An 18,067-nucleotide genomic window follows, 5' to 3' on the forward strand; every position below is an offset into this window, starting at 1 on the left:
ATTGGTTGATTTGGATTCTAGAACAACTCTAAAATCAATTGGTTTTCAGTTTTGCCTTTCTTTTTTAGGATCATTTTGGAAACCTCCTCCGAGACTTCACGAAACATCACTTAACTCCCCCGACATTTTCAAAATCTCGCTTAACTCTTGTGAAGCGATGGGGGGATTATATGTCACTATTAGAGGGGAAGAATTGCCAACAATACACTCATTTCTCAAGCAATTATCTAGCTTCAACAGAGAGAGAGAGAGAGAGAAATCTTGGCATGTAATAGAAAAGGGCTAGAAATGAGATTGGCACATTTTTTACACCCTAGATATAGCAAAGACACGAATTGTCTCTCATAGTAGCAAAGGCGCAAACTTCTTTATCAGAGTGCTATAACCTACAAAAGAACTTTTGTTTCTACTTGGCAGGACCATCCTTTTTTCCTCTCTTATGTAAAGAATAATAGGTGTATTTCTTGGAAATAAGAAGAAATTTGCACAACCAGCAAAGGGATTCCCTAATGTTTTGGAGTAAAGGCATGATTCCGCAAACTTTACTATATAACAATTAAAAATCTAAACTATTTGATGTTCTAAATAATCATGTAATAAGTAACAGGAGATGGTTTGGGTTGTAAACGAATTCGATACTTGATATACATTGGAATATGATAATATTCACCTTTGATAGTGGTGCTTAAGCCCGAGATTTTATGATCAAAAATAGGATCCACAATAGCGACTTTTAATGTTCAACAATGATGATAATTTGTATGACCGCCCCTCGTAGGTTGAACTAGTCATTTTTTACTACCAATTTCCTCTCAATTTACCTCTCTTGATGTTGTTTGTGCCTTTTATTAATGCTGCAACATTTGAAGTGACCATTGGCTTTCAACAGTCTACTAGCTACTGATTGCAGCAAACCTTTCTCTTGATCATACTGTTACTCTCTCACTTTCAAAATGTTTTCATTTCCTAGTTTCTCAATTGTTTATTTTTGAACAGCCTAAGGGTATTAAGGACACCAAAATACTCTCTCTCCTCTAACGTGCATTTTCTAATACTCTATTACTTTTGATTAGAAGGGCTGACACTGTTAACAAAATATCAATTCGAGGGGAGCTAAGCCAAATCTTGAAAATTTAGAGGAGCTAAGTGATATTTCACAAAACCTCAGGGCAGATTTCTAAAATTATCTACTTTTCCTAGTTACATAATGGACTGGTTGAATTTGGAACCCAAACCGTGGGCCTTGGAAGGGATTAGCTCTTGCCAAGAAACTCTCGCCTCAATATGTCCTACTGGATATTCAAAAGATTTAAAGGAGGAATTGAAGTTCGTTGCTCATAAAATTTTTTGCTAATACCAATTATATATGACACTTTAATCATATGATTGGTCCAATATTGATTCACTATGAAGAGGGCACCAACAAATTGAACTCATAATTCTCTCTTTCTTTGAGTTTTGTAATTTGAACAAGGCAAAAGACGAAAAAAATTTTTTTAAAAAAAAGTGTTTTATGTGACTAGTGCGTACATGCATATTTTACTATTTTCATGATCCCTTCAGTTTTATAAAAATCTGTTTATCAGGCTTGAAATTGATAGTAACATAACAAATCAAAAGCATGCACTCCAATGGATTTGACAGGATGGATTTGAAAGTTGAAACTTAAGTACTTGAAGCCTTTATATCTCTTCTTTTCCCCACCACCATTATGAACATATTAAGGCCCTCATTTTGTGAACAGGAGCACAGCATTTGGCCATTTGCCGACCCTACAGACTTAAATTTTGCCTTTTCATGCGCAGCAAAGATTGAGACTAATTAACAACGCATTTCTCAGTTAAGGATTCAAGACAAGGAGGAACAGAGTTTCCCAAGCTGTCCCAATCTCGTATGGTTAGATTCCATTTCTCTCAACATTATTTACCTAATCACATAGATGATCCCCGACAGTCAGATCAATGTCGCATTTCGAGGACACTCCTGATTTTTTATTTCATTTGATTTGGGAACAGTGTCACAATCTTCTGGAGGTGGTCCAACAACTTACTAATTTTCATGCACACACGTTCACAGATTCGCAGGCGTATTTGTCTCAGAAGAAAAATAACTTGGAACTGCAGCATTTTTCGCTCAATCAACAACTAAAGATATGGCGCACAAGGAAAGTGCATATAAGGCGCCTATGATAATCCAACTGTAACTTTTGATGCTCTAATTCAATGAATACAAGAAAAACCACGCAGGCTTGACCCACCCCCCACCCCCCACCCCCCACCCCTCTTTTTTTTTTAAATAAAAAAAAAAAAAAGGAAGAAGAAGAGAGATAGAGAGAGAGACAGACTCTTCTCTTCCACAAGAATTAACTATGACGGCAACCTTCAACTCTGCAGTGTCTGTTTTCTTGTACCTGAAATTTAGACTTCAGAAAGTTTTCCAGGTTATCAAGCAGGCCTGCGCGTGCCCCGCTTATGTGTTGTTGATTGAGGAATAGGTACATGGTTTATGACTTAAAACGGTCGGTTGCTAGCAATCGTAAAGCAAACACTAAGAAAAAACCTTCACAATACAGGTGATTGGAGACTGAAAGGAAAATGATGACCCATCGGATTATGATGATGATCTTACAACAGAACATTAGGTACAACAAGCATCAACGTGATCATTAAGCACTAAAGGAATACACTAGCCCGGTTTTCAGAGATCTCTCCATATGCTATCATGCATATTTTCATCGGGATCATCTCAAAGTGCTTGCTTGGTAGAAGCACAAAGGCTCCTGACCTCGTTGCCACTTCATAATAACAATTAATCCTCTAGCCTAATTTCTACAACTTCGTCTATCTGCCAATCCATCCACATCCAGGAGCGGCTGCATATCTGACCAACACTTGCATCTCTGTGCCTGGATATACCGACCCAATAGCTCTTGCCATAAACAAACTTCACATTGACAACCTTTTATCTATCTGTCAATGGATAAGCTCCTTGGTGCAAGAGCAGAATCCGTACTCCGTAAGCCTGCAAGGCATGCACTTAGAAGCAACACTTCCATGCTTCATCATCGTGATCTTGCAATATGGCAGCTTACTTCTGTTCATTCTATGACAACACCAACGTTATCTGTGCTCTTTCTTGCTTTTTTTGAGAAACAAGGACATTTGTTCAATATAATCATGACCTCTCTGGTGTCCTTCCAACAGCCACTCGAGAGCCTCAGCTGCTGCATCTTTTTCTGCTTGTTTCTTGTTGTTACAAGGGTGGCCCATTATTTGCACTCCATTAAATTCAACTGTTGCTAGAAACTGATTATTCTTCTCTTGCTTGGTCTTGTAGATGGGTGCTGCATATCCTGCTCGTGTCAGCAATGTTTGTAGTTGACTCTTTGAATTATCACCTCCAGGGCCACTTTCTGTCCTAGACATCAAGGTTGGTGGTGCTGCTACTGCCACAGCAGATGGTTTTGGGGGTTGTAGAACCTGCCGATTGAATACAAATCTGCCATCACCTTGATCCTCAGTGATCAACAATCTAATTGCTGATAGGAGCGCATGATGGGAGTGTATGTCCATTCTAGGATTTAGGAGCTGTAGATGAACTTCATTAGTTTTAGTACACTGTTTACAAGTGATTACACTTATGAAACACTAAGCAACCAAGAGTCGTAGGGAACAAAAAAATGCAGCAATACTAGGTAAAAATCGTTACAGACAATCACAGAAAACAAAATCTGCAATGAAATAGGATAGGAGCAACATTCAGGCATGACAAAACTTTCTTTCACTATTCGACATACTTTGGTCTGAATTAACTCCTCGAGTTCTCTCCTTAAGCTTTGGTACATTTCAGCTACACTAGGGCTCATAAAGAACTCCAGGTATCCACCAAGCATTTTTATGTGTCCATCCTGTCAAAAAGAAGAACACAATTTCACATTACACATCAAATGCATAACGACGCTATAATCTCAAAACAAGCAGCAACAACGAAAGCCTGATATCCTTCTTCTCCCTCTCTCTCTTTAATTTTCTTGGACCTTAGTTTTGCAGCTAAAGAGATGTGTGGTCTTAAGGCAAGAGGGTTTGTTAAGGCAGAATATATATGCTTAAATGAATGAACTCACCATGTCCCCTTTCAAGACACTTCCACCGAAAAGGAGGAGTACTGAATCAGACACGGCTGTTGAATCCCGAAGAAAAATAGAGTTCACCTTGATCTTCTCATTGAAAACTAGCCATGGATATGGTATTCTAGATTCACGTCCATTGACTGAGTTCTGAATAAAGTTGAAACAAAAATTAGCCAACACCACTTCGAGAATTTGAAAACAAGGAGGTAGAGGATGAACACTTACAGAGTATAGAAGCACCTGACCATCTTCCATTGTTTTGAATGAGAACGACTTTTCATTTGGCTGTAATGAAATTTGTGCAAGCAATCAGAAATATAACAAGCAAGGTCTACACAAAAATCTATAACAAGCAAGATTTCCACGATGTCAGTATATACGTAAACTAATTCACTAATCATATTAAAAAACGTGATGCTACAGTTAGCGGTGTCTTGTAGCACGATTCAGTTCATTCAAACACAAAAGGTCAATATTATGTTCATATTATATAAGCATTATTACTGATGCACCAAGAAACCAAAGGCCATAAGAAACTATATACAGAACCTCCAACAAGAGCATGGCTTACCACAACAGAACAAATTCCTGGATACAACCCATAGCAAATAACTGCCCTGAGGAGATGCTCGTCATAACTCCAGGTGTTGTAGGTGGTGGAGTTGCTATCAACAAGGCCTGTATCCTTGAGCAACAAGTAGAACTCTTTTCTAAGAGAATCAATTGCTTTCATCGACTGTGCTGACAGAAAATTCTTCCAGCAGTACTCGTATCCAGCTAGGTCCATTTCAGAATCTTTCCATCCGTCATATGCCCTAACAAGGGCAAGGTGGTCACTGTAGTCTTGAGAAAACTGTGCTTTTGCAGCTTCTGCTAGCTGAGAATAAAAAAGCCATTTTATGAAACAGTTCATTAACATAGATATCTCAAAATGCCTGTTAATAATGCAAATCAGCTTGATCACACATAACTGCTCACAGATTGCCAAAGGAACTTCCACTTGTGCTTAAAATCCTAAATCCAAGTACTTAGAAGTTAATGCCAGTAGAAGCTTGACAGTGAAGTGCCTAGTACTTTCAAATTAAGCCTTGCCAATGATTTTTCTTTTGCACTTTATGAACTGGCAACATCTCATCTGCAATGTTAACAATGTCACCTTAGCATCAAAACATACATTTTCAGAAACACCAGTATTTTACCTCAAATGCTATTTCGATAATGATCCTTAACATTAATGGTGAGTCTAACTTGTTACTCTCAGTGATTTTGACACATAAATTACTGGCACTAATTATCCCCCACAATGTCCTCTAATTAAAGGGAAAATTATTGCTTATGCACTAAGACACAGACTTAAAAGAGCATCAACGAGGAGCAGAAAATCCAATTTATACCAAGTTTTCATTCACACATACACGAATATGGACACAGCAGAGGGGCAATGGAGCAACAGGTGCAAACCAGGTTCTTCTTTCATCAATTAGACTTTTAAAAGTCCATGTAACCCCTATAACAGATATGAAGTGACATGATCACAAGCAGACAGAAAATGTCAGGTTATTTATGTGTTGAGATTAAGATGTGGAACCTAATTTTGATAGAATTCAAAGTTTTGCAGTAATTAGTCTGATATTCTCCATTTGGAAATGCATTTGCAAGCAATAGTTCACTCTTTTGGTAGCCAATGATCCACAAAATGCCTGGAGAGCCCTTGTTTAACGAGCAGTATAACCTAATGTATGGGATCGGTTTATCTTAACAAGATAAACAGTCTATCTTAACAAGATAACCTAATGTACAGGATCACTTTCTTTTTCCCTTAATCCTGATATGCCTTTCTGTTTTATATTTTTAGCGTTGCTGGATTCCCCAATTTCGTAATAAGTCAAATGATTGTTTAAGAAAGAAGGGTAGAAGCTGGTTGAAGACAGACAAAATGAAAACAAGGTAACTGCTTCAGGGAAAATGATAGTGGCATTAACTGCCAACAACATTTCACCCAAGAAATCATGTGGCCCCCATACAAGGTGCAATACAAGAATTGTTTTATTTCACTTACATCTGACTATATGGAAAAGGTTAATACAGAAATACAGTGCAAAGTAAGGTTGCTGGAACCAGATCATCAGCAGATCACAGCAATGTAAACATGTTTTTGGATGGACTAGAGGTTTGACAGCAGAAAATAACATTAAGCAACTAGTCACATGCTTCTGTTGACCATCTGACCATCCAAATAATGCCATCAGCAACTCCTGCTTATCCTTGTTTGATGTACATGACTAAAATCATAACTATTGCACAAAATATTAGCAGTTCTACAAATTAACTGGATGATTTAACTGGAAAGGATATGCAAGGGCAGGAAAACCACCACACTGGTAGACTGGATATAGCACCAGGTCTTTAGGACATTTTGGAGATCAAAATAATATTTGTAGGAGTAGAATAGAAGAAAGACCAACTGTTACATGTGACAAGCAGAAAGAATCTATATAAGGAAAAGAAAGCTTGACTTACATCTTTTTTGTCTAAAGGGCTTAAGAAAGGATCACGGACACTTAGACCAGCAACAATAGTTAATATAGGGTCCAGACAATAAAAGATGGCACCAAGTACTAGCATCTTCCCAAATTTAGGCTCCATGGGAAGCATAGTTAAGTAGCGCCCTGTCCAGAAAATGATGAAACACAATATCAGAATCTATACTAAATGTTGATCTGCTGATATCCATGATTAATAAACAAAACACAGGCTGGCGATGGAACACACAATGAACAAATACCTAAAACAGTCAGGTTTTCATTCTCATCTAAAGCCCCAATAACCTTCAAATACTCGATAGCATTTTGCACCTGTAGCAAATTCAGGAAAAAGAATTAGTTAGTAATGTTGGAATTTAACAATTTGTGTGCTGGGAGGTCAAGTGCCCATGTTGCTAAAGGAACCAACTGGAAATATTGCAAAAGAAGAGGCTCCACATTACACAAGTGATAAGAACAAAATGAAAGGTATACTTCGTAGTATTACCGCTAGTAACTCTGGTGACTGCAGAGCTCTAGAAAGGAACTCTGAAATACTACCGAGTTTTAGACTTTTGATTTGCAAACAAAGTGACTGCAGAGGTGTTCTCAATATCTCTGGCAACTGATAATCTGCAAAAGCATCATATACACATCTGGGATAAAGACGGTAACATTCTCCTGGTTGTACACGTCCAGCTCTTCCTCTTCTCTGAAATTCCATGAACCAATAAGATAATGGGGTAGTCAATATAGAAATCAAAACTTAAGAGCAGTATATCACTCATAAGAGTGCTATAGGAACCCCCTCAAATTTCCAAATTAGCATCATAGAAGGGCTATGATAAGATTTTTGGAAGGAAATTCTTTTCTGCATGCAAACCTAGCAGAATTACGGAGGCAATTTATCATCACCCACCTGACTATGATCAATACTACTTGTTCCAAAATAAAAATTTGCTGGAATAACATCATAGAATAAGAAAAAACTGTCAATTTTTATTGCCTTACTTTTCTTGTGAAGGACTTGCCCATATGATACAAAGACCTAAAGTTAAGGGTAAGTTAAACTAAACCACAATACCTCCTGCCATAACTACAAAGAATTTTTTCAAATTCCTACAAGCTTATGTTAACCCAAAAATTTTCATGATTTTATGTATACCTAAACTGCCAGTTAAATGCTGTTGACATCAACTACATTCTTTTTCATAAAACCTCAAAACTACACAATGATTTTGTAACAGCTGCCCCTTCCCTGTCATATGTGTCTAGTAATTAAACATTCCTGAAACAACAATAACCCTTTGATTTTTACCTTTTCATCAAAACAATGATCTCGATACTGCGACACCTGTATCTTAAAGCTCTCTTATATTCAAGTAAATGATATGGTCATTAAATATTTCATTCTCAATCCCACAGTCACTAAGATCAGATTTTTTATTCCTCTATATGTTTTTTCATTTTCCCAACATCGCAATGCCCTAAGTTTATATCACAGTAGTATGTATCCGTTGTTCATTGTCGGCCAAACAAGAGATCTGATCAACTCTTTGAAGGGAAAAAATATTGGTCCTTTTATTATTTGCCTGAACATGACAATGCCCTGAGGCTACATCCTCGCAAATGTTATGCTCGTGGTTAAAAAGCCAAAGGAGAAAAATCAACTTTTGAGGGCAACAAGATCACAAAATAATGCAAGCAAGGCTACCACATGAAATAAACTATCCAAAAAGAAAAGTACTCACTTGTTTGGCTGAAACTTTAGAGATCCAGGAAGGAAGCAAGCAAGGAGTGTTATTTAATGCATCATATGATGTCTCCTTTGCCTTTCCACAGTCAATCACAAGTACAACATCATCAATTGTGATACTGGTTTCAGCAATATTAGTAGCTAAGATAATCTTTCTTACTCCATCTTCAGCTTTGTTAAAAATTAAACTCTGCAGGCATCCAAGATCAAAAGCATAAATCACTAGAATTGGATGTCTCATAATTAACTTCAAATGGTAAAATTTATTACTCTGCACATAAAGCTGAAAGCAAAAAAATATAAGACTACTAAAGTTTCTGTGAGATACATGTTACGGCCTAAATGTTGAACTATTGACACTACAACCTGTCAAAATGCTTCAAGATAAAGAAATATTTGGAACTCATGTTTCCTTCTTGATATTTCAACTTCTCTCAGGCACCTTAAAAGCAGTCATCCAACAAGCAATTCAGAAAGATGAAGCTTTGGTTTAATATAATTTTTCAAACAGGCAAAGCTACTTCCAAACGCACCTCCATGGCTGCTTGTCAGAATCAGCTTGATTAAACAAATAGAAGTCAAAGCAAACAACAACACTTCGAAACAGATATGAGCATAAAAAAAAAGGCTCAGCCAAACATTTAACTGCACCGGAAAAAAGGAAGAAAGAACATGTTGCACATCTGATATAAAATGTTCTGTGTTATTTTTAAATCTAGATGACAGAAACCATCTTAAGAGTGTCAAATTGACAAAAATATCGTTGCTGCTGATTATTATGCCAGAAAAGGAGCATCTAAGGCAGCTTCGGCTAAAGCAACTGAAAGGAAACTCAACTCTTAGAGCATCTCTGGTGGGCCACAGGCGAAACCAATGTTTCCATGGGTGGGTCACCTTTGGAGAAGTAGGGTGATGACCGGCACTTGTCAGTGGCAGGATGGTGGCAGAAAACTCAGGAAAGAAATTTCGTATCATTCAACCGTCTAATCCTCGCACCTTTTCTTCCTTGTTAAGCAAATACTTCAATTTAAATTACTTAATAATTTCTCATTGATCTATCTTCCATCACTGAGATGGGTTTACGTGTATATTTATATTTTCCTACACTCCTGATCACCAGGAATCTACAGCTACAATAGACAAATGCCAAGGCATCTGCTAAGTTTTGGTGGAATGACAAACATTACCAACAGACGTGTTCATTTCAACACAACTTTATAAAATGAGAAACCCAAGAAGCAAAAAATTTGTATACTTTGAAATCACCTGTTCGGAACTAGCCATAGAACCATGGCAGGTCAACAGCAGAACCTGGTTTGGATCTCCTATTATTTGATGGCCCTGGAGCTTTTCTTTCAATGCACTTATGTCATCCCAACCAGTCATAAAAACTAACACAGCACCAGGCTTTTCATTTTGACATATATAATCCAGAAGATGCTCTATAAGGTTGAACCCAATGCAATCAGGGTTCCAACAAGACAAGGACTCCCGTGTCAGTGGGCTATAATCCTCAAAGTCAGCTGCTCTAAGTGCATCCTGATTACATTTACCAAACATGCAAAGCATGTCAGCAAGAGAATGACAAACTTAGAATGAAGTAGAAGTAATAGTAACTTACAATACCTCAACAGCAGAAGCAATTTGGCTTTTCCTCTTTCTTGGAGCTTGCTTGTTCATTTTCCATAATTTCTCCAGACCATAATCATCAATTTGATTGTATGGTGTTAACCTGTATCCCGTCATTTCCAAAATGTTCTCCAGAAAATGAGTTCGTACAGGATACGTGAAGCCCTAGATAAACACGAGTTGATAACAAATTTCACTTGGGGTTCCACTGATTGCACAAATTATTCATCCATTTGTTTCACAAGAAAAACTGTTATAGCATTGCAAAACTATATATCTTTTCCATCTTTTCTGACTGAACACCAAGACCAGTAAAACCCCACAAACTCAGACTAACTCCAATTTCTCACACATAATCCATGATAACCATGGTCTTAACAAGGCCGACAATGACTAAATGGCAAATAATCCAAATCCCATATTAAATGTTCTGCATTGCCTTGGCATGATTTTCAACGTGAAAGTTGAAAAAGCAAGTTAAACGTCAAACTGGGACGCTAAAATAAAAAATTAAAATTGAAAACATGAAAATCATTGGAGGAACCATAAGCTCCAAAAAACAAATTTGGATGAGAAATGTGTTTGATGACCAGATTCTTTTACCAGATCTGTAGTGGGTAAAACATTTCACTAAAGGGGCATCATCTTAAAAATTTTCCTAACATCAAAGCCTTCATGAATTTCAGAAAAAATTCAACACCAGGCACCAGCTGATTTACAAGCTATACAATTGTAACTCTTGAACACACATCAAACAAAACGAGTTGAAATATGCACAAAACCACGCAAGTCTTATTCACACACACAAGAAAACAAACAAAATAAATAAATAAATAAATAAAAGAAAAAAGAAAGGAAACCCACAAAAAGAAATTAAATGAAGTGATCTGAAAGAAAATTTAGCCAGTCAAGATAAACCATAATTTCCTTATAAGTGCAAGATGCAGTGTATGCTCACTGGAATGTGGACCATAGGAGCCCTGCCAAAGTATGACGAGAAGAGCTCTGCATCCAGTGTTGCACTCATCAAAATCAGCCTCAATTCTGGTCGATGAGGAAGTAGATCTTTTAAAACTATAAGCAGGAAATCTGAAATCAAGAATAACTAGAAGTTAGAAACTTTCCTTAATGAGATCTGATGGTACGATCTCTGTAAAGACAAGATTTTACCTTCATTCATTCCACGTTCATGGACCTCATCAACAATAACATGTGATACACCTTTTAAGTTCCTATCTACCAATAACCTTCTTAACAAGATGCCTGTTGTGCAAAAAAGGAGGTGAGTATCCCTTCCTTTCACACCTTCTAATCGGACTTTATAACCAACCTGAGAATATACATCAGATATTTAGGTCACTTTACATGTCTGCAAACTCATCCCTGGCTATACTGAACATTTGGAAATATCGGGACTTACTGTTTCACCCAACAATTCTCCCCTCTCTGCAGCGACTCTTTCAGATACAGACATTGCAGATATTCTTCGAGGTTGAGTGCATATGATATTGCACATTGCACCACGAGTAGCCTCAATCTCAGACTCCAAAATGTACTGTGGAATCTGTGTTGTCTTTCCACAACCAGTTTCACCAGAGATTATAACCACCTATAGACAACAAATGTTTTCTCATCTTCAATGAAATAAGTTATAATAACCAGAGAAAATATTTCAATCTACTTATAGAAGAAAAGCTTCCAAGTGAAAAACTGAAAGATTCCCATAATGTTCAAAACTAATTTAAAGTCCCATTGTCTCAATATCTATCTTTTTTTATTCCTTTTTTTTGGTGTGTGTGTGCGCTTGCTTGTTCTTGTTGGAACAAATTTATGAAGACTTAAATATCTATAAATATTTCACAAAGCTACGCTAATATATAGCTAATAACAATAAAAACAGATGCACAAAGGAAGAGTTTTTTAATAGATTGTTATCACGAAATGCACTGGAGAATAATCCCAGCCAAGCTTTTCAATACTAACTGGGGCATTATATCTTCCCTCCACCAATAAGAATAATTTGCATGCATTCTCCAACAAAAAGAAAAAGAAAAGAAACAAAAAAGACATTTAAGCATCAATAACAGGAAGAAATGGGTGCAAGAGACCCCTATCAAAGTTTCAGAAGTTGAATTAATAAAACTCTCTCTCTAGAAAATGTGTAGCCCTTGGGGTTTGGCTAGTATCAGCAAGGCCATAATACAACTTATGCACCAAAATATTAGAAAGCAAGAAAAACTTTCTTGTCAGAACATCTTTCCTGGACTGTTTAAGAACTCATACCAAACTGCAATTTGATTAGCATATTGGTAAGGGCAGAATAGAGTGGAAAGAAAGTCTGAAAAATTTTTAGCTTAATCTAATGGACAGATGACAAATAAACTGATTTTGATGCAAAAGAGGAGAGGATGAAAGATGTAGCTAAAAATATTTTGTCTAATGGTCCAGAAAATTTAGAAATATGCATAATTCTCAAAGGTCTTTGACTCTTGGCAGGCAATCAGTAAGGTCAAAATTAGCATTTCCACTACCTGGTTATTTGCAATGGCACTTAATATTGCATCCTTTTCCTTGTAAGCAGGAAGACTCCTGCGAAATTCCATTATCTTCTGGCCTTGTTGAGATTCCTATCAAAACCAAAAAGCATTATAACTACAATTACACCTCACTTTTCTTTCAATTAAACAAGAAACTGAAAAGTTTAAACGTTCTGCATAGCTCCAGACTCTGCATTAAGCCTTAAATACTCGATAGCTAAATAAGCAATGCGTATGAGAACACCATAACAGAGAACAGAAACTCTATGAACTTGAAACTTCACACAAGCATCAAGAAGGATTTCTTGGATCCCCAAGCCAATGGAGAAGCTACATCAACTCAAAGAGAGTGTAATCAACCTCAATAAGCAGCACAAATAGCATGTCAGATACTACATTCCAAGCCATACATGCTACTGCAACAGCTGATAAGAACTAAAACTAGTGGTGCATCTCACCAACGGAAGATCTCATCAGGGACTGCTATCTTACTGGCATTATTAAGAACCTAACCAGTCAGGTGAATGATATTTCCACACTCTGGTGAGATATTACTAGGCCTAAAGCTCCAACAGTTAATCACAAGGGCAGTCACAACCTTCTACTTTAAGAAGAGAATTAAAAGATGAAAAAATCAACAAGTGTTAAGAAATAAATTTTTCTCGAATGACAAAAAAATGTAGTTCGAGATAAATCAGCAATATACTGCTGTTTGAACAAAGGAGAAATGAAAAACAAACAAGAGGCCAGAAGGAAAAAAATGTGCATGGTTATGTACTAAGAGGGACAAAATGCAGCGCAAAAGTTGCGAACAAAGCCCCTCAATGCTAAAATTGTATCAGAAGAACCAGAATATGGAAATTGATCCATTTCACATTAAGCATTCACTTAAGTTGCTACCCCATTGATAGTTCCCTTCACAGCACCAATTTTTTGGTTTCAACTCGCCAAACTCACAATTCAGTTGGTTTATTTTGACTCTTTTTGCTAATTTCTTCTTCTCCAAGTGATTCTGTAATGTGATACGAAAGCTTGTCTACTCCAATGAAGTTTTCCAGAATAAGAAGCCATAGGACACCTAAAATGATGACTTCTTCAGTTAGCATCATTACCTTTATTGAGCTTTCTCTTCCCTCCCAGTACCCATAATTGGCCCATCTTAATTCTGCAATTATTATCTCTATTTGCCCAATGAACTATACCCAACTGCTGATCCTTTTTACAGTATTCCTATCTTAACTACTTACCCTCTGCCATATATCGCTGACACTTTTGCCTGTTTATACCACATATCTGAAATGGCAAAGCTATCAACCACATAATGTTTTTTGTGAAACTATGCAACTGCTATTAAAGTTCCATCACCGTGTTTATGTGCACTTGTCTTTCTCTAAGTTTATATTTGGCACTTAGGCCCAAGGAACCATGCCCCGGGTAACATGCAAACACCAAATAGAAAAAAAAGTTCTCAAAATCTTGCAAATGCCAATATGCTTCTCCAGCCATTCAACAAGAACTCTAGAGCCCTTCCAACATGAAAATGAGAGACCACTAGGTTGAGAAGTAACATCCCTGTGTTATGAAAACTCACGCTCTCTAATTGAATGTAACTATGCACCATTGTGCACCTCCTTCAAATGTGTTTTATGCAACTTGGCCATATAAGCTATGACTCTGGGATAATTTTTAAGTGCAAACACAGCTGAATTGAAATAAAAATACAGGACAGCAAGCAAGTTGCTTTCTTGAAACAGCAAATATCCCAATAATTCCACTTTTTAGTCATGAAAGAGGGATATCATGCTTTCTAGATTTGAAAGGTTCTTGAACCTGCCAGGTTTGCCGCTCAGTGTGCATCTGCAAACTTCTCCGTGAAATAATTTTCTTCATGGCAGCCTTATTATGTGAGAATGGTTCTGGTTGCTCAAAAAGCCCCTCATCAGTGGCAATACTACCATTACTGCTTGACCTTGAAAACATATCCATGCCCTTAGGCTTTTGGGACATGTACTCTCGCAAATAGTAGTCCACGCTTCTCAGTATCCCTGGATGCAAGATCACCTGTGATAAATTTGTTGATCCAGAAATTTAGTAACTTCCAAAGGTGAAAGTAGAAGAGGGAGTAAATGAAATGGTAAAGGAAGAACATTCTTCGTAAGCAAGAATTCTAATGAGGCCATGGCAACAGCAAGCACCTTTTTAACTCAGTTGGCAATGATTAAACCTACTCACATCGAGGAAATTGATATGACTCAAAATAGGAGGGAAAAGCCAGTTGCATCCAAAAGGTAGACAATCTAAATGAATAAATTGAAAGAACAACGAAAGCCAACATGTTTGTAAGACCAAATGAAACAAAACTAATTGCACAAATATATATCAAACCATCAAGCATGCACTTAAGCGAGGGTACACATAAAGCTTTATGAGCTTAAACATACCTCTCTCTGAGGACGCTTGTCATCCAGATCAAACCTGTAGTTCGGCAGGGGAGCCTTGCTGACAACAACCACTTTAGCATACAGATGGCTGCAAAAGACAATCACATGTCGAGATTGCATGCCAAAAGTATGTTGAGACATAAGTAAAGCTGATCCTATGAAGTTGAAGATACCTATACAAACCCATTTGGCTTGCCAGAGCTGCTATATCTTCATAATCACGCCTATCCTTTTTCTCCCTTGATACTACTTCTTGCTTATCCTTGTTTCGCAGAAGAGTGGTTAGCTTCCACTTCCAAGAATCAATATTATCAAAAGAGGAACCACCCTGGAAATTATCATATATAAGCTTTAAGAAGAAACAAACGCATCATTCCCTCCTCATATACATAAGAAGTCTAATATTACTCAGCTAAAATCGTAAGTTGAGCAGTCACAAAACTCAATACAGACAAGTCTATTTCATTTTTTGAATGCATGTTGCACACAAAAGGCGCACCAATACCTACCCTTTCAATCTGTCAAAGAAGTACTACAAATTTAACTACTTGTACAACTAACTGGCATCCTACGTTGCATCTATTGCTGTCGAACACACTCAATAGAACTTTACATCTCGAAGAAAATGAGAGAAGCAATAGTTTAATTGACCCAGGATACACTAAATGGTAAATGGTAATAAATGAGGAATATATAAATAAAGAAAAATTTAGACAAAACATCCCAGAACCAATCAAATGAATTCTTAGACACTAATCTAAATGCTAAATTGCACCACACCATCTTGGATGGCTTCAGATTATTGGAACCTTTTTGGAACACTTAATTATAATGTTTTTGTGAGGAGAACTGCATTGCTTTTATGCTCATGAAAGCCTTTTCTTAACTCAGACTTTAAACAATTAATTGAGAAAATCTATGCAATATGAGGACACCGTGATGAAGTAGCAAACATGCCAACCAGCCTTATGTGCCAACGGGAACACTAAGCAGAACTCACCCTTGCAAAATTCATTAGAACTCTCCAATAATGGATAATCAAAGAATTTTAAAAAAATATCCCAGAAGTTAAACAAAAAGAGAGAGCCACAATGACAGCTTGCAAAACTGAAAATAGAGAACTTCACGTTGACAAGACATGATGAATACCAAAGAATAATACTTCATCAAGACTCCTTCAAGCAGATTATGTTAACATAAATCCGTAACATGAAAACGACAACAGCAGTAAACACCATTTCCTATCAAGTCTGAAAATTAAGATTTTTAACATGCTAATGAATCACTAATAGTTAAGGTATAATTATATTATCGCCTGTAATTTGACTCCAAAAAAATTCCTTTTCCTTTTTCCCTTCAATTAGATGCTTATTCATGCAGCTATACATCCACTGACAATATGAAAGAAATCACCAATTAACTCGACTTCAGTCACCTGATAAACATTCAACTTGACTGCTAATCAATTTTCACCATTGCCCATATATCCAGCAAAAATATTAAAAAATTTTCTAGAGAACCAGCTCAGCCTTTACAATGGGGAAAAGCAACCAAAATGTGAAGCTATAAATTACATACCACATAGTAAGTTCCACCAAAAAAAAATTAATAAACTTGTTCCCAATCCGTCAACTTCACAACAGAATCAATAACAATAAGCACATTAATCATGACTACAAACTAAACAAAACTATCATTTATGTAAAAGCTAAGCAAATTCGAGATTTACTGGATGAACAGGGAGATCAATGTCACGGTCGGAGCCTTCCGATGACACGTCATCAGTCGAGCTTTTCTTCTTAAGCTGCTGGTGAAAATGGTGAGGAGGCAGATAAGTATTGTTTCTAGAATTTACAAATGAGCTGTGTTTATCATCACTGTTGGTTAACGCCGGCTTGGAATGAATAGCACGAGGAGGAGACGTGGGAGGAGCAGTAGGAGTGCCGGTTTTGGAAATGACGGAGCGGAGGCGGTGGTGCGGAGGAACATAGACAGCGCCGTAGGAAGACGGCAACCGGTCCTTCATTTTCACCTCCCGAGATACTACCAATTTCTGGGGTTTTAGGGTTTTGGCGTGTGAATTGTAAGTATAGAAATGGAGAGAAGAGAGGATCATCCACGGCGAGGTGTCCGGTGAGGTGAGTCAGCGGTGCTGGTGCCGATTCCGGTGGCCGGAACAGTCATGGAAGTTTTAGCTGTTTTTGTGGGGGTTTGGGCTGAAGAGAAACGGTTTGATCGGGTGGTTGGTTCAAAAGGCGATTAATGTGAAGGAGTCACGTGACCTGATTTATTGGGGGGTGATATATGGAAGAAAGATTCACAAACTAGATTTGTGGGCTTAATGCTAGATTAGATTAGTTTTGAGATCCCAATTGATCAGGAGCAGTCAAAACCATCGGTTAGAACAGTTTTAAAGTATATTTACCATTTCAGACACTTTTCTGTAGCCCTTGTCTTCTTCTTCATGATTAAATAATTAATCAAACCATTTAGCTGCTGATTAGCTTCAATGCAAATTAATGATTTCATGTTTAGCCTCACTTAATAATAGTTTCCAGCCTCTAATAATAAAAGCTTGACATGTACTGATATAAAAAGTTCTTGATGAACGAGAGAAGTATAATTCCTACCAAAGAAAGAGAGGAAAAGATTTTCTTGTTTATCACGACTTTGTGTAACGATATAATCCTGGGGCACAATTGTCAGATGACTTCTGCACGGTTGTGGATGATTATTAAGGTATGGAAATTGGAAACATGCTTGGAGTGCAGCAGGGGAAATGAAGAGTGGAAAATGCACAAGCACGTAAAGAACTATAATAGACTACTTCCAACAGCCTTGGGGCTTGGGTATCGAACAAACTCAAAACATTTGTAAAGGCAGTTGAAGTTCATACATTCCTCTGTAACTGTAGCACTACATCCTGAGAACCATCTACTCTAGAAGCAATTGGCCTCCAAGTACAGAGATTTAAAACTTTACTTAAGTGCAGAATTCTCACCCTAGAAGCAATTGGCCTCCAAGTTCAGAGATTTAAAACTTTACTCAAGTGC

The 18,067-nt window shown here is 37.2% G+C and overlaps 1 protein-coding gene across 1 annotated transcript; it reads right to left on the reverse strand.

Annotated features, from left to right (window-relative positions):
- Positions 1-3,091: 3,091 nt before the first annotated feature.
- LOC140021505 (DExH-box ATP-dependent RNA helicase DExH5, mitochondrial-like) lies at positions 3,092-17,376 on the reverse strand. Its single transcript, XM_072072493.1, has 19 exons — positions 16,744-17,376; positions 15,188-15,342; positions 15,015-15,102; positions 14,404-14,634; positions 12,568-12,663; positions 11,457-11,645; positions 11,207-11,366; positions 10,995-11,125; positions 10,034-10,201; positions 9,674-9,946; positions 8,403-8,597; positions 7,160-7,363; positions 6,915-6,984; positions 6,650-6,798; positions 4,701-5,006; positions 4,355-4,414; positions 4,124-4,276; positions 3,797-3,907; positions 3,092-3,587 (listed from the first exon to the last, which is right to left on the reverse strand). Exons 1-19 carry the CDS (start codon positions 17,128-17,130, stop codon positions 3,120-3,122), a joined length of 3,594 nt encoding a protein of 1,197 aa, XP_071928594.1. The 5' UTR covers positions 17,131-17,376; the 3' UTR covers positions 3,092-3,119.
- Positions 17,377-18,067: the final 691 nt, after the last annotated feature.

The sequence above is a fragment of the Coffea arabica genome, chromosome 11e (assembly GCF_036785885.1).
Source record: "Coffea arabica cultivar ET-39 chromosome 11e, Coffea Arabica ET-39 HiFi, whole genome shotgun sequence".
NCBI classification, from domain to species: domain Eukaryota; kingdom Viridiplantae; phylum Streptophyta; class Magnoliopsida; order Gentianales; family Rubiaceae; genus Coffea; species Coffea arabica.